General features: G+C 44.8%; 1 protein-coding gene across 4 annotated transcripts in view; it reads right to left on the bottom strand.

Moving 5' to 3' along the window:
- RAD51C (RAD51 paralog C) overlaps window positions 1-23,021 on the bottom strand; it is a 326,172-nt gene that overhangs the window by 159,668 nt on the left and 143,483 nt on the right. For 2 of the 4 annotated variants that reach the window (XM_085649371.1, XM_085649372.1), the window contains one exon: window positions 482-613. The exons of the other annotated variants lie outside the window; for them this stretch is intronic. In XM_085649371.1, coding sequence (XP_085505497.1) covers window positions 482-613 — 132 coding nt within the window. The remainder of the gene's footprint in view (window positions 1-481; window positions 614-23,021) is intronic. 4 annotated transcript variants of the gene reach the window in all.

The raw sequence follows: 23,021 nt of genomic DNA, 5'->3' as shown, positions 1-23,021 counted from the left end.
GCGCAAATGTAAAAAACATGAATGCTGCTCTTCTATCGCGTAATTTCGCCCCAGAATCAAGTCTAAGGCCAAATCTGCCTGAACCCAAATTCTACACTAAAAACAGCCCCTTAAACTACACCTCTTTCAAAGAGGTTTCCAATGTGCGCCGTCACCTTCAAGCACTATTGGAGAACTTCCTCCAGCCGCTACTGCACAACCACTGTTAAACAACCACTATTGACTGCACCTGTAACTAACAACCCTGACCTCTGCCCCACAACCTAAACTTGCATGCAAGCCCATACCTTCGTCCTATGCATTCCACAAAAGTGTAAATGGTTTTATTTAGCATGGACAGAGAGGTGGTACTACACATGTGGCAATACCACCATACAAAAAACAATGTACAAATATAATTCCTATGAATGAGGGATTAATATTAGCAGCTCGGTAGGAGGTTGTGTAAACTGTATTTTCACAGAACCACAAGATGACTTACAGCTAATTGGTGGTCATTGGCTGCGCTGATCAGCTGCTGGGCCAGACCATTCAGGAGCCGCGTCCGCAAGGAGAAGTCATCAAAGTCGTGGCGGAACGGGAAGGCGATGCTGTCAATAATAACCACCTTGACCTTGGACACAGAGATTAAAAATGGGATTAAATACGTCATCCATAAAATGAACATGCTTGGCTCAAGGCACGGGAATTATGTTTTATAAAAAAAACTAGAGTGTCAAGTTTGCATGTCAGCGGCTGGAGAGCCAGAAACTCGCGCCATTCTGTCCACGGTCAGGGGCCAATGGCACAGAAACGTCTACGCACGGAGCTCTGTATCACACCCAAACCTCTAGCCGAGGAACTCGGGGGCATATCAAGAAACGGCGTTAAAATTATCGCCGCTTTAGCGGCAGTAAAGCGGCGATAATGGTCTTGATAATATGCCACAGAGAATTCCCACAGAAGCCCATGTTCTGGTGTCAACATGGGCTTCTATTGGAATTGTCTGCGGCATATTATCAAGCCCATTATCGCCGCTTTAGTGGCAGTTTTCTGCCGTTAAAGCGGCGATAATTTTAACGCCGTGCTTGATAATATGCCCCTCAGTGACTCAAACACAATATACGGGCATAGAAATCAAATGGTTTCCTTGAATCACCTAAGCCAACCAGGACATTAAAAGAAAATGGCATGAAAAAGCAGCTAAAAATAGAGAAATGTACTACCACGCAACACAAATAATTAATTATAATATTTGTATATTAGATACTAAGCCCATAAACACACGAAATACATCAAAACAAATGATTTAATTCCGAAATAGACAGATTTACTAATTTTGCTACAGGGAATTCAGTGCTGGGTGCTGTTAATACAGTTATTGGCTGAAAAGTTTCTTCACCCATACTGAACCTAGAGGTGCGCAGAACAGGGTTCAGCAGGGCTTTAAGTGGCCCGGGTCCTGCCGGTGTACAGTTCTGAAAAGCAGGTGCCGAAACGGGTCCCTATCGGGCTCTCCATTTTTGCCGTATCACTAGGGTTTTTTTGTGGTTTTTTTTAACTGCAGGAAGTACCACCCTTTACTGTCTTTGATGTAACTTCAAAGAGCCTGATTCTAGTTCTTTCACAGTCTCATCATTTTATAACTGAAGCATTTCCAACATTATATACAACGAAGCCATAGTTGTTGCTTTTTTTTTTTAATCTTTTGCAACTAACAGCCATTGACAAAGCCAATAGTCCTACCTTGTTGTAGGTGTAATGTAAGTATTTGTATTATATATCCGGATGCAATGACAGAACCAGTCGGGCGGCACACAATACTAAGCACAGATTTTTATCTTAAGTGTTTTAAGCCACGCCCCTAATTACACAGACCACGCCCCTTCGAGAGACCCCCCCACCCCCAGTTTTTTCATCCCACTTTAAGCACCGGGCTTCAGAAATAAACCCAATGCGTCATTACCAAGGGACGATTAAGTGACGAGCGCAAACATGCGTCTCTGTGGCCCGGTCACAGCTGCCCGGAATATTTACATACTCTTCCTTTCATGTCTTTTTAATGAGCGCACCTACCTCTTTCAATAGTCACCTCCAATTTACCAGAGTTCAGAAAGGCCTTGGTGCACGAGCCCAGATCTGCTAACCTACTGTGCTCAAAACGCTCCCCCCTCTCCATACTTCACGCTGTACGTAACGGGGACACACGGATGCAGTTTTCAACTCACTACCATTCGTTTCAACCTGTTCTTCTGCCCATGATGATGTTTTCATTCCAGAGTCACTGAACAGCTTGGTAAGGAATTTTTCAACTAGCCCAGACCGAGATGAATCCCAAGTCTATCTTGCCGTGTCCAATTAATGGTTATGGAAGGAAAAAATGTAAAATCTTGAGTTTACACCTGTATTTTAGTGAGCTTAAACCAAGTTCGAGGTTCAGGGCCTCCATCACCAAGGGGAGAGATTTCATTAAATGCTTACCTTCCAATCAAGTAAAAAAAACACAATATTCCCTTCCAAGCATATGAAGGCATAACCATATAGCACCATTGGATCGATTTTGCTTCTATGGACCTTCAATAAAGAGAGAATTGAAAGAAACCCGATTCAACAGCGCAAGTCTTCGTGCAGCTGCTAATGCGTGGTTATGAACACATTGCCGTTTACCCCCTCACCTCTCAGAGTCTTCTTGTAAACACTAACCTTAACTAACTATGGGGCATATCATCAAGGACCGGCGATAATTATCGCTCAGCGCTCTTAGCGCGAGGATAATTATCGCGGGCCAACTCTGAATTTTATCGCAGAGATAGCGTGCCATCAGCAACGCTTATCTCCAAAGCGATAAAATTCAGAGCGCAAGCTGCCAATTGTGCGATTATCGCTGGAAATACAGCGATAATAGCACACGTTATGGTGAAAGCTTGCTGATAGGGCAAGGCATACTTAGCCATGATATCCACCTTACATAGGCTATCATGGCTAAGTCAGTTTAACTGAGGTTATCGCTACTTTGCTTGTCGCTCTGCAGGTTAGCGTGCCCATTGATAATTGGAGAAATGTCGCTTAGCAACATTTCTCCAGTTATGTCAGGGCAGAAACGCCCACTTTGCATCTCATTAGAGATGCAAAGATGGGCGTTGGGGGAAAGGGCGATAATGCAAAGATTCACGCAATAGCGTGACCTTGCTGATTAGGCAATAAAATGATCGCCGCTTTCCGTTCGAAAACAGATGCTAAAGCGGCGATAATTTTATCTCCAGGGCTTGATATGCCCCCATATTCAGAATCAAACCATCTTTAAACGCTTCTTCCCTAGGTACCATGCTGAAGTGCCTTATTTTATTTCCAAACACAAGAATCTGTGTTTATTTTCAGTATTTGGTATGAGGACGTTTCCAAAATTGTAAAACAGAAAGTCATACGACTGCCACTTAAGTTCCCATGGGACTCAGGTCAAAATAAACTAGCCATCAACACAAAGTAATGCATTGTCATGAAGGTGCACTTGTGAAAGAAGACGCCTGGTCATTTCCATAGTCTTGGACATATTACCCAAAAACAAAGGAATCGGGTATGCAAGTATGTACCTTGGTTTTAAGCCAATACAAATAATTGTGGGGCATATTAACAAGGGCTTTATCTCCGCTTTTTTGGCTTTAAAAGCCAAAAAAGCAGAGTTAAACTATTGCCCTATTTACAAGAGGGTGCTAACATGCATAATCGCTTGTTAGCACCCTTTTTCCCGAAGCCTCCCTTTACATCTCTAATGAGATGCAAAGTGTGAGTCACTGGGCAGTACAGCCTTGCAAATATCGCTGATGTGCACATCGCGATATTTACAAGGCTGCCCCAGCATTTTATTAGACGTTAGTTTTTGGAGAAAACAGCGGTTTTCTCCAAAAACTGACGTCTGCTAAAATCCTGACTTATCCATCCCTAACATAGGGGGTGGATTATGCTGCTACGACCACAGGGTCGTATCAGCAAGGTTATCGCCCTTTTGCAGGGAACATCGCTGGAATACCAGCAATGTTCCCTGCAAAATGGCGATTTCCCCCGCTATCTCTTGAATTTTTATCGCCCTGAAGCAACGCGTTGTTGATAACGCGCTAGCAGGGCGATAAATTCCAGGGATAGACGGCGATGAATAACAAAGTGCTATGCGCGCTTTGCGTTATTCATCGCCGTTCCTTGCTGAAATGCCCCTGTGTTCGTCAGTTACCTCACACAAGAAGAGTTACGGATGACCTGCATCTTTAAGATGCAGTTGTTGAATTAGGGCAGATGTACCCACAATACCTCATCGGAATGTCCCATTCACCATATCTTGAGCTACTTGGTGTCACAGGAGTGTTATATTGGTGGTGCATGGGCTTTCCAATGCAACCACTCGTGGGTTTTGATGCAACTCTCTATCTACTTACCTTACTAGATAGAAATTAACTACAATAAATTAAATCTCCTTGAGGAAGGCATAACGGTGAAGGAAGTTTTAGAACTCCTTACATTTTGCAAGTGTGCTGCACTCTACAGGAATGGCACATTTAAGAATACAACTTATGCTTTACACAAACCCTTACACTAAGGTGCAAGGGTGTGTGTGTTTGCACAGGCAGCTTAAAGTGCACCAGCACAGGGAGAAAAAATAACAGCACCATATCTTAGTATATATGGCCCCGTTCTCCTCTACTGCAGCAACTTGGGTTGGTACACCGAGTTGCCTGTAAAGTTAGTAAATCTGCCCCATGATTTACACGGTTTGTTACCTGTATAGGCGTTACTACGGAGGCCAAACTTACACAAAAGTGAACGGCAGACAGAAAGAACTTACGTCAATTGTTTGCCTAAATTATACCATTGCCAGCTGCAAGACATTTTCATGAGATAGGACACATGCTGGCACAATTGTGTCTGCCAACAGTAGATTATATAAACCAATAGCAAAACACAAAGATCCAAAAATCACTTTTATCTAAAAAGTTTCATTTTGTACTAATTATTTTGATACACTGACCCCTCCTTCGCTGAGGAGAAAAAACACACTAAGATCTCGGGTCATTCTAGGTAAAACCCTTGCACCAGAAAGTACCCAGAACCAAAAAGTAAAATATGGCTTAGACAGGACTTGCACTTATGCCAGTGGCCCTGACAAGAAAATGTTAAGTCAAGAAATGCATGCCCTAACCTCTTTCTCTGGTCTGTCCTAATGTGACAGGGACTCCTATGTTGGTTGTGAGCAAAGGTGGATCCTGCGGTACGTACCCACCATAACAGACGTCCTTCTGAGGTAGTCTTTTATGTCTGTAGTTCCAGGCAACAGTCCTCAGTGGCATGCTTCACAAATAAAGAAACAGGAAAACAGTCACAAACTTTTAAAAGCCATACTGACCTCAAGATTCTCCTTCATGAACAATGTAATAAGACTGACAAGGTGGAAAGATGGGTTTCTGGGACGGACTTCCCATTACAGTGCTAGCATTATATACCGCTAACCTAGAACAAGAAGCATTTCTGTAGAAAATCATATAATAAATTGCAGACTTCAAGAGCTACATGTTACTAATAGGAGGTGACCAAAATTTAGCAATGAATTCTAGACACCTGGGTGGATTACATTCAATGCTACTCTCTCTGTGTTGGCTCCTTGCTGGAACCGCAAAGATCACAACCACGATTGCAGAGGCCCAGTCGGGCCAGTGACCGCATGTCAGGCGCCTGTGAGCGGCAGCATCTGCCAGCCCGTGTAGGGCTACTTCTACCTACATCATGAACAACAGGAAAAGGCTGCGACAAGCACCAAGGCCACCCAGACGGCTCTGACACTGCCAGAAGGCAGGCCTAGCAGACGTAGCAGGGTGTACGAATGAAGCTGCTGGCTTGACTGCTACCTCTCATGAGAGAATGTGTTAGCACCCCAGCGAAAGAGAGAGAGACAGACAGGCAGCTGCACTCATTAAACGAGGACTGATCCACCACTTGTGACAATACTAACAACCATCTGCAATGTAATAGGCCTGGCATTTACGCAAGTTTGAGCTATTGGCATTGTAAATGACAACGCCTTTTATTTATGTTTTGGTTTTTAAAACACAAATAAAAGGCATTGTCATTTACAATGCCAGTAGCTTACACTCTCGTAAATGTGAGACCTATTGCATTCCAAATGCTTGAAGGCATCGCTGAGATGCCCCCTTCTGTCTCCTATGGCACCTGAAGAGCTCCCTGTTTGCTATGAGTTAAATAAACAAGCCGGTGGCCACCGGAGGCCACGAGAAACACTCTTGCCCTCCTACAGTAGGAGAAACTCATTGAAGAAAATAGTGCTTACAGACTAAAGAAGACATACGGTGTAATAACCGACGTAAAAGGGCCAGTCCTCATGGGAGGTTACAAATGAAGAGAAGGCATTAGTAAGGAGGGACTCACAAGCCTAATAACGAATCAGAAGCCAGCATTTATAAAGGACAATGACACAAGCCAATAACAAACATGGGTGGAGAGTGGGCGGGGCTTCAAGAACATACTCCAATACAGCATGGCTCACAGAGTAGCACATGCGCTGCCTAGGCTCGACCTAAAAACAGAGACTGAGCCGTCAGGTCTTTGCACAATAACTTGAGCAGTGGTAAGTGCACCTCAGCCACACTCATGGTGGGAGCACCTATACCCTGGAGCGGGTACCTGAACTTGGATAAAGGGAGGCATTGGGGGGGGATGAAGGCACAGAACTGTCTGCCAGCACCCAGGAACACCAAATTGAATTTAGTTGTAATAGTATGCAGTATTTGGTTCTAGTGTGCAGAAAAGTACTTTTATTTCTAAAAAAAAATGAAAAAAAAGAAGCACTGAGGTGAACATTCAATTATTGTACTGCTGAGTGTTTATTGAAATTTGAGCTCGAGCACCCCCCACCACTACTTTCCCGGGAAGCACATGTGTGCTCGCCGTGGCTCCCACCGGTTTGTCCTCGGCCCAGTTCGCAGTCACAGTAGGTCGGACCCCAGACTCAGAGGCAAACTACTTCCATCCCCAATGGTTGAGGCCCAGTAGATCCTGCCTTCCCGTGACAACCCAAATAGAGATGAATGGATTTGTGTGTGTGTGCGTAGCATTACAGTCAGCCCTTGGTATGTTAAAACGTCATTAACATTTTGCTGGATGTCTTCACCGTGGGTGACTGCATTTTGCTCTTGTACATGCGCAAATCCTGCCAAAAACTAGTCCGCTACAGTGCGAGGGATGTAGGTAAATTTCAGCTTACATTGAATTTCATTTTTTATGGTTTATTTGTTCCTTATTTTTTTTCAAACATGCATTCCACCTTTAGACGGTGGTATGTTACTTCTTATTACTTCTACACTTGTAATGTCTGTTGCATGTGATCGCAAAAATGCGTGCTTTTAAAAACGGCGATTTGCCAAGGCTGGACCTGTTGGCTTTACCAATGCCCATTCCAATGTAACCCTTCAGGCCAGCACTTCCATTAGTACAATAAGGCAGTCTTGGGTTGGCGCCTAGTGGCGGCGGTGCCCGATTGCAAGTAAGGCCTGTGTACTGCAGCTTTAACTGTTTTGACAGACTGATGTGTTTTTTATTTTAATAATATGTAATTATGCATTTAAAAAAAGGTGTTTTTGGCCCGTATTCTTCATCCATTGATCTGTTCAATTGTCAATCACACTACGCTTCCGCCCACAACACACGCTTCAGCCATTAACTTGCTCAGTGACAAGTAAGTGACATTTTGCTTGTACACATTCGATATAAAAACAGTGAAAGGGAGGGTGGGACAACATGTGGTGTATTTTTTAAAAAACTAAAAAAAACGACTTAATGCTGCATACAGAGATGACTAATTATCATACGCCGGAGCCCCATGACTTAAAAAGAAATCACATCATATGCAGCACATTCAACACATTACATACGAGTAAATGTCAGAATAATTAAAAGACAATCCCAAATGCGCCTTGTAAAACGCGGTCACTCCCTGAGCATCTTTGCACTTATGCTTCCGGAGCATACACGCGTGCCTCGTGTCCGAAAGGGAAAAGAAGCAGAGAGGGCTTTTCTATCGATGTGCACAATCAATCTATGAACTCGCCACAGCACTCGCGCCTACGAGTCTGAAATCCACTGGTGAGGAAAGAGCGAGGCAGAGAGCGGATGAAACTATAGTGCTCCGGGGTTTCCTTTCAAACCTTTCCCTTCCGTCTTCTCCTCCAAAACTTCCTCTATGAATTTCCAGCAACCAAACGGGTGACACATCTCTAGGAAAGTCCGCCAAACACGAAGGGGCATATCATCAAGCCCCGGAGATAAAATGATCGCCGCTTTAGCGTCCGTTTTCGGACGGAAAGCGGCGATAATTTTATCGCCTAATCAGCAAGGCCACGCTATCGCATGAATCCTTGCATTATCGCCCTTTCCCCCAACGCCCATCTTTGCATCTCTAATGAGATGCAAAGTGGGCGTTCCTGCCCTGACATAACTGGAGAAATGTCGCTAAGCGACATTTCTCCAATTATCAATGGGCACGCTAACCTGCAGAGCGACAAGCAAGGTAGCAATAACCTGTGTTATCGCTACTTTCCTTACACCTGCTTCAAAACTGACTTAGCCATGATATCCTATGGAAGGTGGATATCATGGCTAAGTATGCCTTGCCCTGTCTTATATTTATATTTCCAGCGATAATCGCACAATTGGCAGCTTGCGCTCTGAATTTGATCACTTTGGAGATAATCGTTGCTAATAGCGCGCTATCTGCGCGATAAAATTCAGAGTTGGACGGCGATTATTATCCTCGCGCTAAGAGCGCTGAGCGATAATTATCGCAGGGCCTTGATGATATGCCCTGAAATCATTGCTATTTCCACTCCTCCTCTGAAGAAACAAGCAATGACAAAGCCGGTAGATCTGTGAATCCTACTGGCATGGACAATGCTTTTTTTTTTATTATAGATGGCCACCATGAGTGTGCATGCATTTGCAGCTGACCTCTTTGATGTAGCCTTACGGCTAGAGCGGTCGACCTCGAAGCTGGGGAACTGGGTTTGAGTCTCGGCTACGACGCTCAACATTCTGTGATTCTGGGCAAATCACTTAATCTCTTTGTGCCTAACAAAAATGAATGTGTCCCTCTGTAACAAAACTGGTGCTCGTGTAAAGCGCTCTGATACCCGATTCGGGTCTAGTTCACGCTATATAAAACTCTAAAAAAAAAAAAACACACCATCTAATATAAAGTCAATGATTAAAAATGTCTATTATAATGAGTTAGTTATACCTAACCTGGATGATGAGACCCCAATCTATGGGTCCATACACATTCCCGCTTCCTTCTGACGAGGTTTCGTCTCTGCACATTGCACTTTCTAGCGGCTTTTCCTATCCGGGCGAGTTGGTGTGAGAGACTGACTCCCTGTCCATGCAATAATTCAGCTGAACAAAGCACAATGCACTTTATGCTGTTTTGCACTTTATATAAAGACGTAAGGGCATGTTTCATTAGGCCCATTCTGAGGGAAATTGCCCCTTGTTCTTACCTGGACGGTTTTAATCATTTACGATCTCTGTCCAATGCCGTCATTTGTTGCGCTGTGTTAAATTTTATTAGAACTGCTTTGCGAATCAGGAAAAGATATGAATTGTGATAGGGGAATAGGGCTTTAAGTAATTTTAAGCTATGTATTTATTTATTCTGACACCCTTGGACCGATATAAAGAAATTGGCAGCCTACAGAAAACCTTGTTTTGAAACTATATATGCTGTTTGGTTACACTAAGTTCTTGCAAAATGTAATATGGAATAATTTTTAAGCATTGTATATATTTTATCACTGTAATTATGTACTTTTATGATTCGTAAGAATCAAATAACATTTTTGAATGAATGAATGAATAAAAAAAAAAGTCAAAATTCACTGAAAGACTGCCGCCATGGATGCAGGCACATAAGGTTTTAATATGGGTCCCATGTTTTAATCTGATTTCCTACAAAAAATGCATTAACCACTTGGTTGCTAAGCCTTCCCCTGAGTCCACCTCCAGTACTAAGCCATTTTTTGCATGTTTGGGGTAGTTCGTGCTTGTATCGGTGCCAAATTGGAGTCTTTTTTCCAACATCTTGGGAATTCTAAAGGTATACAGGGTGTGTAAAGTCCCCTCGATGGAACCGAGAGACAGCCAAAATATTTTGTCTTTTGGGAGGGAAAATGGGAAATATTGGCTGTTCAGGAACGCATATCTTTTTATTTATTCTTTAAATTATATGTATGAACGATTTGTTTTGCTAGGAGTATCATCTTTACAGCTTTCAGGAACAAGCAGATGTTTTTCCATTTTTCTAGGAGATAGTCCAGTTTTCCTAATTTTTGTGGGTTCTACCTGCTAGGAGTTTGTGGTGAAAAAACATGTGAACCCTAAGGGTGATCCCGGAAAGATAGAAATTTATGAAATCTAGACAAAATTCTCAGTTCAGCATGGGTCATTTATGTAAATCCCTCAAGGTTTTTCCAAAGAAGCTAATCATGGACACAAAAAAAAAAATTAGGACCAAATAGCAATTGATGATATTTTCATATGCAATTTTTAGTCACGATGGACGATTTACAAAAGCAATATACCATTACATCCAATAAACCCTTCTGGTTGCTGCGATATACAAGATTTGTACACATGCATTATTTTTGCGACAGGCACACAATATGCCTGTCGCAAAAACACTTTGGCCCAACCAGCAAACCAGCACCACGCAGGGAGCACAAGGTTGAAAGAGAATGTCCGGTGCCAGAGAGCGTGCACATTACAATTTAAAATGTGTGCTCTCTCTGGCACAATCCCAACATGTCTCTTCCCAGCGTGAAACACACTCTGCTGGAGGTAGCTGTTAATGTGGCTCCTCCACCCTCCTGCCATTTTTATCTAGCGGGAGGAGGGTGGAGTGGGCTACTGAACACCTCCCTGCACCGGCATGTATTTCTCGCTGCTCAGAGCCTGAGTCTGATGCAGGGAGGAGGTAGGAGGCTAGAAAAAGGTGACAAGGTACGGCAGGGAAGAGAAAACTGGAGGGGGCGGTTAGGGTGTGAGGAGACTAGAAACAGGTGATATATGAAGGATGAATGAAGGTTTGTTTTCTGCTTCTTTGATGCCCTCAGCACTACAGGCTTCAAGCTTCTGAGAGGCAGTCACGCACACAGCAGGAGACAGAATGAAAACACCTGTCTCCAGGCCCCCAAGCATTTACTTACCCAGCACAGCAGCACAAGGTCAATAAAAGGAGGGTTTAGCAAAGTTTAGATTTTGCGGGTGTTTTTAAGAAAAATTTAGGGATTTTTACAAAAATCCCAGTTTTGTATTTCATTTCCAAATTGCAAAATCGCTCAATAGTAGAGAGTCTGTTTGTAGGTTCTCCAAAACCATGTGATACCCAGAAACAACTGAGCTCCACTGTATAATGATTTTTCAGTGTGTACCGACCAAACAGCAACTCATACAGTAACAAACGTTCTTCCATTCTGTATTCCCACATGTCTCCGGATAAAGATGGAACCTCAAAATAAAACCTGTGAAACCAAACACCCCAAGGATCAACGTGGAGACATCACATTTCACCCAGCTGTCACCCACGAAAAACTACAGAACCCAGATATTTCTGAAAACTAGTCACCTAGGGTGGTGTGACTTTTGTGGCTTCCATAATGCTTTTTACCAGAAGGCCTTGCAAACCTCAAACTTTGACTAAAAATATCCTTTTATTAGAACTAAACTACTCGTTCTTGGGGACACAGACAAGGAAGGAATTGAATGGGTGAACTAAGCATAACCTATCATGGTTCGGGCGCATAGTAGCGGTCAAAATGACAATTTTACCGCGCATATTCTACCTCTTTCAGACCCTCCCGCTGACACCGTCGCCTAAATTCTTGCGCAACATCCAGCTCGCTCTAAACAAATTAATCTGGGGTAATACGTTTTTCTATAGCACAATTATCACGTCGCAAAAATGATGGTGGGGTAAAGCTACCGATAGTCCTCAGATACCTCCAGGCAGGACATCTACGCTACGTACTAGAGTGGAATCGCCCCTTTTCTGAGCAGCCCTGGACCTTCATGGACCAGGCCGTGGCCGGGGGGAATGTATGGCGTGAAATATGGCTCTCTCGCCGCGCCCGTTCTTGGGGCCTGTACTTTTCTCCAGTCACGGCTGCAACGATGAAAGTTTGTGATGCGGTGGCACAGATGAGGAGCCGGACGACCTTTCCCTCTCCTATGACGCCGTTGGTGGACAACCCAGATTTCCCCCCGGGATGGAAGACTGCCATTGCTCAGCGATGGAGAGAGGCTGGATGTAAGCGCTTAGGCCACCTGTTTGATCTTGAGGGTATTATCCCATATGCCCGGGTTCGTCGGGACCTCTCCTTACCCCAGACAGATGAGTTCTTCCACCTCCAGCTTCGACATTGGGCTACTTCGCCGGCCCTCCTTCCACACGTCTCTCGTAAGCTCACCCCCTTCGAGAAATTGATTGCGCACAAGAGAGATGACAAGCACCTCATCTCAGAACTCTACACCTTCCTTTCACCACACGCGATAGGGAAGCGCTCCCGCGGACAGGCTAGATGGGAAGCAGAATTGGGTCGGGCCTTTACAGATAATGAGTGGGACAACATTTACTATAGGGCCCACCACACGGCTTACAACACTGCAGGGACTGAATCTGCATTCAAGGTGGCATCCTACTGGTATCTCACACCAGCGAGGATACACCAATGGGACAAGAACCACACTGAAAAATGCTGGCGGGGCTGTGGCCGGACGGGCTCCCTTTCACACTTTCTGTGGCACTGCCCGCGATTGGAGAGGTATTGGGACCAGGTGCTTAACGATATTGACGATGCAATCGACACAGATTCCCCGCTTCCCAGTTTACACTTTGCCAGGCGATCCTACTCCACTGGGGTTCTGCTACGGTGCTGGACCACTCGGCCTGGCTCCATAGACTTTGGATGATTCTGGCCATGGAACGGCCAACAATGAGTCATGATCTCAAATATAAGAAATATGCCGAACTCTGGGCCCCCTTTATAACTTTGCTCTAGAAAGACCTGCGCGAGGTCACCTGCCCCAAACTCCTCCAAGTGCTGCGAATTATAACTCCTTCTCTGGATTTGGTGACCCCTACATGAGGGAGTAGTGAGATTTGAGTGGGATTCATTGGGCTCTGTAGGACATCACACCTTTTTTTAGTGTATTTGGTACGGTTCCCCTTTTTATTTCATGTGTTATTGCGGGAGTGGGAGGGAGGGTGTTTTTTTTTTTCAATTACTGTTTGTTTATTATGGCAGGACAGCAAACTATAGTCTATACTGCATGATGGTTATGTCCTTTCAGCCGGATATGCCTCACCTTGAGTATCGCCAGCCTACCGAATGTTGGACTGCAAGCAGCAACGAGATACATATCTACATTGCATTGTCCTTTAGCCGCCGGCCCCTGTGATTGTAGGCGAATGGCTGTGTTCAGGTGTAACAGCACCTTCGCACTAAAACAATAAAAAGATTTGTTCCATAATAATATCCTTTTTCCTCACATTTCTAGGAGAGAAAAAGCAGGAACTTATAGCAAGCTACAAAATTCCCACCACCCAGCATTCCCACTTTTCTACACTTCTCCCAGTAAAAATGGTACGTCACTTGTGTGACTGGGCCTAGCCCTCACAACACAAAACACTCAAAACACATTGTGAAGACATCAATAAATCTGAAAGAAAAATGACCCAGTTTGGCAATGTTGGTATCTGGGGATTGTGGGCCCTGGCTCACCCACAGCCGGGGAAAGTTACCAAACCAAGACGTTTCTGAAACCCGGACACCAGGAAAGTCCAGGGTGGTGTGCCCTGCATGGATCTCATGACTTTTTTTTACTCAGAAGCCCTTGGAAACTTCAAACATTGGCAGAAAACACACCTTTTCACCACATTCCTGTGGGTGAAAGGTCTTGAATCTGAAGTGATCCAAACATATCCTGCAACTCAGTGTTCCTACACTTCTCCCAATAAAATAGGCTACTCCGCTGGTGTGAGTGGGCTTAGCACCTGCAACGGGAAAGGCTCACAAACACAATATGGACAGATTAAATTCCAATTTTTCTACTCACAACTGACTTTTTTACCCCCAATGTAGCAGTGGACTTTGGTCCCAGGCTCAGCCATCACCCAGGCAAATCTACCAAACCCAGAAATTCCTGAAAACTGGACACGCTGGAAAGTCCAGGGTGGTCTGCCTTGCGTGGATCCCCCTACCTTTTCTAACCAACAATGCCTTCAAACCTCAAATTGTGACAAAAACACACATTTCTTCACATGTCTAGGGAAAGTTTTGAAGTCTGCATTGAACCATCGTGCCCACATTTCTCCTGATAAAAACGTTATCAAATACTTGCATGACTCTGCCTAGTGTTCGCAACACACCAGGACCCAAATCTCAATCAGCATTTCCTGTCAAAATATTTACCCGATTTAACAGTGGGGTATCTGTGGTGTTGTTTGAGCCCAGGCTCAAACACCCAGGGGAACATATCAAACCCAGACCTTTTTGAAAAGTAGACACTCGGGGAAGTACAGGGTATGCCTTGCGTTTTCCTACACACAATGGTCTGCAAACTTTGTCTAAAATCATACATTTTCTAGGTACATTTTGGAATCTGTGGAAATTCACAAAATCCCTACCATCCAGAGTTCCCATATTTCTCTCGGTAAAAATGTGGGCAAGCTAACAATTTTTGACTACTAATGATTTTTATAGTAAATATAGTCTCAACTTATGAATTGATAATGTTGCACTTGAATCTATTGAAGTTAAAGGTTCAGAAATTGGTTTATTTAGGTCGTTTAGTTGTGTCAAATTTCTGCAGTGAATTAGAATGGACGATGTTTTTCGGTGATCTATTCATCTTGCCTCTCCCAATCATTGTCCCCCTACATGCCTTCTCCCCCCACAGTCTTCGCAAAGCCCAGGACACCGTGGCGTAGTTGGTTATTTTCCTAAGAGAATGTACATTGTGAATGAAATCATTGTGTTCCTAAAGTCTCTTACTGAAGGACACTTCTGTTGGAAATCTCGACATAGGCTTGTTAGAACACTAGTGTATGTGTCTTACTTTGAAATGTTTCATATTGGGTTGTACATCTCTGGATTTTGCGGTTTCCTCTGCCTTAGAAATGGATTAGTGCTATAATAGTTTTAATGACTATCATGATTCGGATTTGTCCAACATGTTTTATCATTAGTCATGCAGTTTTTGCTTATTCCTTGTTTGTAAAATGTGTATAAAAACCCCTGGTTTTGGGGGTAAGCCCGAGACTTTGTCATCTACTAGAGATACTGTCCAATTAGAGATATTTTCCTGTTTTACTAGGAATGCTGTACATGTGAGGATTTCTCTTTAAGGACTCTGTCCATTTTGGGAGAGCCTTTTTTCCACCCAAGAGGATGTCTTTATGACTTTTTCAGCTTACTGGGACTCTGGATAATTCTGATTTCTGACTATGTACTCTGTAACTGAGCCTTTATGGCCTTGTAATTTTGCTTACTATTTTGCCTATTTTGAGATGTTGTATCCCAGTCATTTATTTAATTGCTCTATTTGTTGGGACTGATTTTATAAGGGTGGTGACTCATTGCAAGATCAAAAATGCTGGAGCCGAGCTGCCAAAAGTAAATTTTGGGCCAATCAAAATACTGGGGTGCAGGATTCCACAAATGCTACCCTACTAGTGTGTCTGGTCCTAGTGCACATGACAGAAGCAGATCAAACCAGGGACCAAGCCGTGTCTGGACGGTCACTTGCTTGATCTATTCCTGTTGTGGGCGCTAGACCTAGCCACACAAGATGGGTGTCGTTTTTATTGGGAGAGTTGTGGGAAGGCTGGTTGGTAGGAATTTGGGGATCCAAGCAAATTTTGGAACTTTCTCTCACAGAAATGTGAGGGAAATGTGTGAGAAAGTGTTGTGTGATCCACGCGAGGCATACCAATCTGGCCTCTCATGGCTAATTTCATAAAATTGTCTAGGTTCGTCAAACATTCCTGGGTGACAGCTAACCCTGAAATGCAAAAAAAAAAAAAAGATATCCCACTGTTGCCAGCATCAGAAAGATTCCCTGCCCTGCCTGCCCTTGGTGCTTTGACATGACCTCCATGTCAACAATGTCTTGCAAAGAGCGCACTTGACATGGAAGTCACATGAATAGCACCCAAAAGGTTAAAAGATACCCACTGTGCATGCATGCGCTCGCGCAGGTGTCCATTTTGGAATGGCCAGACGGCATTAGCAGAATGATCAGAAGAATAAGAAAGAGGCCTGGTAGGCAAGCAGAAGCTTGGCGGAGGAGAGGCATAGGGGACAGATTTAAGAGAAGGATTTATGCAGGATTAGGACCAAAGAATGGGAGACAATACAACCCCTCACATCCACTTTAAACCAAGGTCTGATGTAAGCAGTGGAAGGATACATGAACCAATAAAAAATGCCCATGGGCACACTTAAAGTATGCATACTCTATTGAAAACAACAGATCTGCCAACAGATCACAGCTGTTGCCATCTATAGCAGAGACCAACAATGGTCCTATTTAAATTAAAAGTGCCGACATGCGCTCGTGCAGGTGGCCATTTTAGAACTGCCAAAAACACCATTTTGCGATGGCCGACTCGCAACAGCGCGGTGGTCAGCAGAATCAGAAAGGGGTGGGTGGGCAAGTGGACTCAGGGTGAAGGAGTGGGCATGGGGGAAGGAAAGGGGAAATGGATGGTAGATTAAAGAGAATTTGAGGGGGAGGTGGGATAGACCCTCACTTCAAAGCAAGGTATGACGGTAGCAGTGAAAAAATACATGAAGCAATACACCAGCCTATCAAAAACGCTCCTGCGCAAGACAAATACAAAAATAGGGAGGAAAGCAACCGAAAGAGGAGCACAGGGAAGTGAGATGAACAACAAAGCCATTCTGCAAGCAAACTTGGGTAAAGGAAAGGGCTGACCCAAAGTCCACTATAAGTATACATATTGTTTTGGTAATGCTAAATTTGTGAAAGAAAGAATGGCCGTGCCCAAAGCTCTACTCAGAAGCCGGCGGTTGGTGCAATTAAACACTGGCGCACCAAATAGAATGGCTGGTAGTCCTTAATCCACTTCCATACACTCCCCGATCCTTTTTCTTGCTCTTGCAGGTTCCTGCTTGCTCCCTTGGTGACTGTTTTGTCATCTTTCTCTTCCTCTGTCTTCACGATCTGAGGTCTTTCCTTCTCTTGCACTCTGCAAGTATCTGATGTGCAGTGCTTAATTTAAGCATGTGGTTGCCAGTGGGGGCCACCATCACTCATTTTTGAGGACCACCATTTATTCTTTCCACATCAACTGTTTACCTCAAACACGAGAGGGAATACCCAAAAAAGCAGAAAGAAGAAAGAGAGAGACAGAAAAATCTTTACAAAGGGAGAAAACAGGAACTTGCAATAGCGAGATAAACAGGCAGCAAGTGTCTGGTAGTGGATTAAAGAGACCTGTGGTGAATTTAGGGTTTGCAGCCCTGGTATTCAGCACGTTGATATTAAATTGCACCGGCCACAAGCTTCTCTGCAGACCTTTGAACAACGACACCTTTTCTTTTACAAATTAAGCACTGTGATGTGGAAAAATAAGTGCCGGTCATCAAAAATAAGTGCTGGTGGCCACCACCAGCGAACCCCGGCTCAAATTAAGTACTGTGTGTTGACAGAAAATAGGGCTGCATATAGACGACAGCTAAAGAGGTCTCTAGCAGAGACCCCAAAAATAAAAAAGCAAGGAAAACTAAAGAATTGATACTTCCAAACCACAAAGCAAATATCTAGTTGGGCTTACATTACATGAGGAGACAATCATGTACGTGTACAAAACACAAACACATACAGCCCTCCACTGAGTGGGCTGTGGGCTTGCCCATCAACCTAGACGATGCACAACCAGTTGGCAAAACCCTCCAGCCTATTATCATAATCATAATACATCAAAATGATACACCCACAGCTAAATGAACAAGACGTTGTCACCTAACCGAGTATGAGACAGCATCACAAAATACATAACACATCACAAGCAGACTCATATTCCGATCTGCAATGGTAAGTCGGTGAACTACCGAAAGCACTAAGAAGCCACACCAAGCTCAGAGTGCATGCTAAACATATGCTGATAAGATAACATGCATATCTGCCTGATCTTGCCTCAAAGCAGCAGTCCAGCCCGAACACCAGAACTATGTCCTAGCAATGAACAGCAAACACTGTGCTTGTCTGGTACAAGAAAGTCCTCCCTGCTCCAGACAATATCCTAAATGCACCAAAAGGACTAGGATGTTGCCTTGCGATATCAGCACTTCCCAGACTTCCGGGATGCCTTACTAGGTAACATGCCCAGTAGAACTTTCCAAAATAGCTTCTTGAAGGTTGGACGTGGCCACGATGAAGGTGACTGCCCTGCGCAAGGGTTTGGAAACTACCAGGCATAAACTTTCGTACGAGGAGATGGATCACACACCCATCCGATGGGCATGATCGCACATCATCAGATGGCCTCCTATGCCACACAGAGAGAGCCCCGTGATCATGACCAGCAGCTGAGGAGAGGCACTCGCAGTATGGGGTCCCACCACTGTCATGCTGGAGCCTGCGCTGTGTCGGAGAGGCAGCCCTACAGCCGGAGACTTACAGCAGTGGGGAGGCAGCAATAGCCACATTGAGTCTGTGTGTGTGTTGTGGGGGTTGAAGGGGGGGGGGGGGGGCTAGATGAAACTGTGATACCAGAGGCGACGTAAAGATGGTGGATATATTGTAGCACATAACAGTCTAATCCCCAATCATAGGCAGACCTGAAATGGGCATTATTGAAGCTTCAGGCAACGCCACCATGTCTCCATGGCTGTCTTGCTTGATGTAGATGGCTCCACACAACTATAGGCATCACCGTGCTGGACATACAGGTCCTAACCATGAGACTTTCCGAGTGATCACTTGTGTGTTTGCAGCAGCCGGCCTCTCAGCTTCTATTCTCCAGGCACTCCAGGGCATTAAGTGCTTAAGTTGAGCCTGCGGTTTCCGGTGCTCAGCACCGGCACTTAATCATCAATACTGGCACTTATAGCGCAAACTCAACCCATGAGCACCAATTAAGGACTCATTCATTTTTAGTAGGCACGGGGAGATCAAGTGATTTGCTCAGAATCACAGGATGTAAAGCCGACACCGAGACTCGAACCTGGTTCCCCAGCTCCCAAGCTACGCCACATCCTCTCCCACCTTTCATGGTTAGTGGTTGGCTCTGTTTTAGGCGACGCTAACAGGAGAAATGGGCTGCTGCAAGCTGCCTCCTGATGCGAGCACTATTTATTTTACAAATTAACCAGTGACCGCAGCTTGTACAATTTTGTCTAGGACGCCTGAAGTTACCATGGAAGCCACCATTAATGAGATCTCGTCCATTGGTCCAGCTACTCCCATCTTGCAGCACAATGTCACACAGACGGCAGATAAGGGCAAATCCGCAAGGGCAAACATTCCTTTGTTCAGAATAGAAGTGGGATTCTGCTGAGAGGCACAAGGAGGAGATTGAAATCGCCTGGCTACAATGCCCGCCTAGGGCCTGGATATTTGGATTATGAAACACAACTCACTGACAGGGAGGGCCGCAATCACTGGAATAACATTAAAATCTATGGTATGGAAGAAAAGGCGTAGAAGGGTGAAGGGCTTGGATTCCTGGCGGAGTTGCCCCCCTGCCTCCTACACATCCAGTCTGGACCCCCATTGGAGTTCTGTAAGGGTGCACAGGATTTACCCCAGATTCTCGAGTGCCTCGAGCAGACCACACACACATCATGTGTTTGTCTACTGTGGCAGCAGTCCTCCAAGCAGTCAAAAATAATAACTCAGCATTACTTCTTGAATGTCAAACTATATCGGTTTCTGTGGGCTACTTATTTGACACCAGTGTTAGGCAAGGGATGTTTCTGGCCCTCAGATTAAACAGAGAAATGCTTTAAGGCGTATACAAAATTGTTGGAAGATGCCCAGGGCTTCCACCATCCATGGACTCTTGGTAAAGTGATCAGGACAGTCAAGACGCACCCTCTCCTGTCTCTATCACAACCTCTCTCTATCACTCTGCGTACTTCTACCTCGGACCCTCAGTGTGTCAGTCAGAGGTAGAAGTACACTGTCTCTACCCATCTGCTTCTTTCTCAGCCTCACCCATCTGTTGCTTTATCATCTCTTCCTTATGTGCTCACACACTCTACATCTCTCTCTGCCAGCAACTTTCCAACGTGCTCCTACCTCCCTCCCTCTACTTTGCCTCTCCATCTCTCCACCTCTCCTCGTACCTCATCTGCCTCTGCTCCGTCTCTCGCTACCTCTCGATAATGTTGTATCTTATCTTACTATCTCATAAATCCCTAAACATCCAGCCTTCTCTATACTTTTTAACTCGGGAGTGGTGCTTAGCTCGCCACTTTTTCCTTCACTCTCTACCTATCCATGCACCTACTCCATCTCTTCACTTACACTCTATGTCACCTCTGTCCACCCAATTTCTTTCAACACCTCTCTATCTCAACTATCTGCCTCGGACTTTACTACCATCTGTGCCTAACTCTACTTCTCTAGCCCCGCTCTTTTCACCTCTTCTATTCCACCCCATCTCTGCAACTCATCGCTCTGTTTCAGTCTCGCCTCTGTATCTCTCTTCCATCTAGTTCACCCCTCTCTCTCTCAATGTATTCTCTGTACCTTACCTCCCTTTCTGGATCTCACCCCTACCTCTAAAAGCTCTCTCTCTACCTTACCATTCCCTACTGCTCCTTTCTGCATCTTAATTTCCCCTCTACTCCTCTTTTTGTGCACCCTTCTATATACAACGACCCTCTCCCACCAACCTCTGAGTCCCTCTCCCCACAACTCTCTAACACACCTATTTGTTACTGCCTCTCTCTAACTCACCCCCTACCTACCCGAAATTACTTTTCGGCACGTGCTGCATGAACGGTAAAAGCCATGAAAAAATACAAATGGGGAAATTAAACACCAGCCTCCTATTATAATTAAAGTGACTATTTGTTCAGTAGAGGCCCCTTGGCAGTAGGTATTACTGACGTACACTGCAAGCCATGGGGCAGATTTATGACGACTGGCGCATCCCTGCATATCAGCAGGGATGCGCCAGTTATTATGCGCCACAGCTGCGCCACCATGGATGCGCCGCATTTATAATGTGGCGCACCATGGGGCAAAAACGGCACAGATGCGTGACGCATCTGTGCCGAAAAGTGGCGCATTGCTGGAGTTGCGTCGCAAGCGCGACGCAGCTCCAGCAATGATCTGGGGAGCCCTATCTTTACAATGCTGCGTCAATCCTTACGCCTGCTTCAAGCAGGCGCAGGGTTTTGACGCAGCATGGGCCTAAAAGTGACTGAGTGAAATCTTGTAGATTTCACTCAGCCACTTTTAGGAGGCGTTCCTGCGTCGGAACGCCCTCACCTGCCCTGGAACGCCTACATGTGGCGCATGGCTTTACAACGTGACGCATCTCCCAGACGAATCCTCGCGAATTTTTCAAAATAGGTGGGGCGCTACGCTCCGCTCCTACCCTGAAAGTCTCGGGGGGATTCGTCAAGCGGGGGCTGAGATAAAAGGGGGGTCCCAAAACGCGTTTTTCCCATGCATTTTTCCATAGGACCTTTAGACAGGGCTACAGCCCGAACGGCTGAACAGAATTACTAGAAATTTGGCAGAGAGGTAGTCCTCAGGTCAAGGAAGTGCCTTTTGTAGGTTTGGTGTAAATCTGTTCAGTAGATTCTGAGAAAATAGCCTTTAAATCAATATATATATCTGAGCCAGCTTACGGTGCGCTTACGGTACGCTTACCGTACGCGTACGGTGGCGTGCGCGAGCGCGATTCTGATTGGCTCTTAGATCTTAGTAAACATTCGAATGGGCCGAAACCAGGAAGCGGCGGCCGCCATTTTCTCTCTCGCACTGAGAGTTAGGTTTTAAAATAAAGCCAAAAAACATGTAAAGGGGCTGTTTAGACAGCTCCCACACACATAGCCATGTTGAGGGAGTCCCCAAAGATCCCCCAAGGCCAAAAATGCAATTTTTATTTTTTCGCTAATTTCGCCGATTACGCTTACCGTACGCGTACGGTAAAAAATTATAAAAAAAAAAAAAACTATCCACACTCTCCCCACCCCGTGTGCAATTGGTGGCCGTAGTCCACCAATTGTGCATGGCTTATAAGAGGTGTGATAAACTATAATATTTTAAACAAAAATAATAAAAGAAAAAATTATCCACACTCTCTCCACCCCGTGTGCAAATGGTGCCCGAAGGGCACCATTTGTGCATGGCTTATAAAAATTACGAAAAATTAAAATATTACCTTTCAAAACGAAGTGCATCATATGTCCTCCATGTGCGCACGGTGCGCGAAGCGCATCGTGCGTACATGGCCCATCTAGCGTAACGTGGGCACGCGGTGCGCGAAGCGCACCGCGTGCCTACTGTGCGCGCACGGTGCGCGAAGCGCACCGTGCGCGCACGGAACGAACTGCGTTAAGTGGGCGCGCACGCCACGAATGGCGTAAAGTAACTTAGCATTTAAAAAACCGTACAAATTCACTGAAAAAACCATAGGTTTCACACACGTTATAGTTAGGAATTAGCATTTAAAAAACCTTGCAAATTCACTGAAAAAACCATAGGTTTCACACATGTTATAGTTAGCGGAAATTTTACTGATAAAAAACCAGTGAAATTCCCCCGTTATAGTTAGTGCAGGCAACTATAACTCACGCGACCGCAATCTTCTGCTGATGACATATGTGTCTTTATGAAAAAAAAATATTTGTAATATATGTATAGCTAAAAATGTATGGAAGAAGACATGGGCAAATAAGTGTCTAAATACAGTATTAGCATCAGCATAGGATTGCGGTCGCGTGAGT

Source organism: Triturus cristatus, chromosome 3_2 (assembly GCF_964204655.1).
Source record: "Triturus cristatus chromosome 3_2, aTriCri1.1, whole genome shotgun sequence".
NCBI lineage: Eukaryota > Metazoa > Chordata > Amphibia > Caudata > Salamandridae > Triturus > Triturus cristatus.
This window is presented reverse-complemented; position numbering and strand designations above follow the sequence as displayed.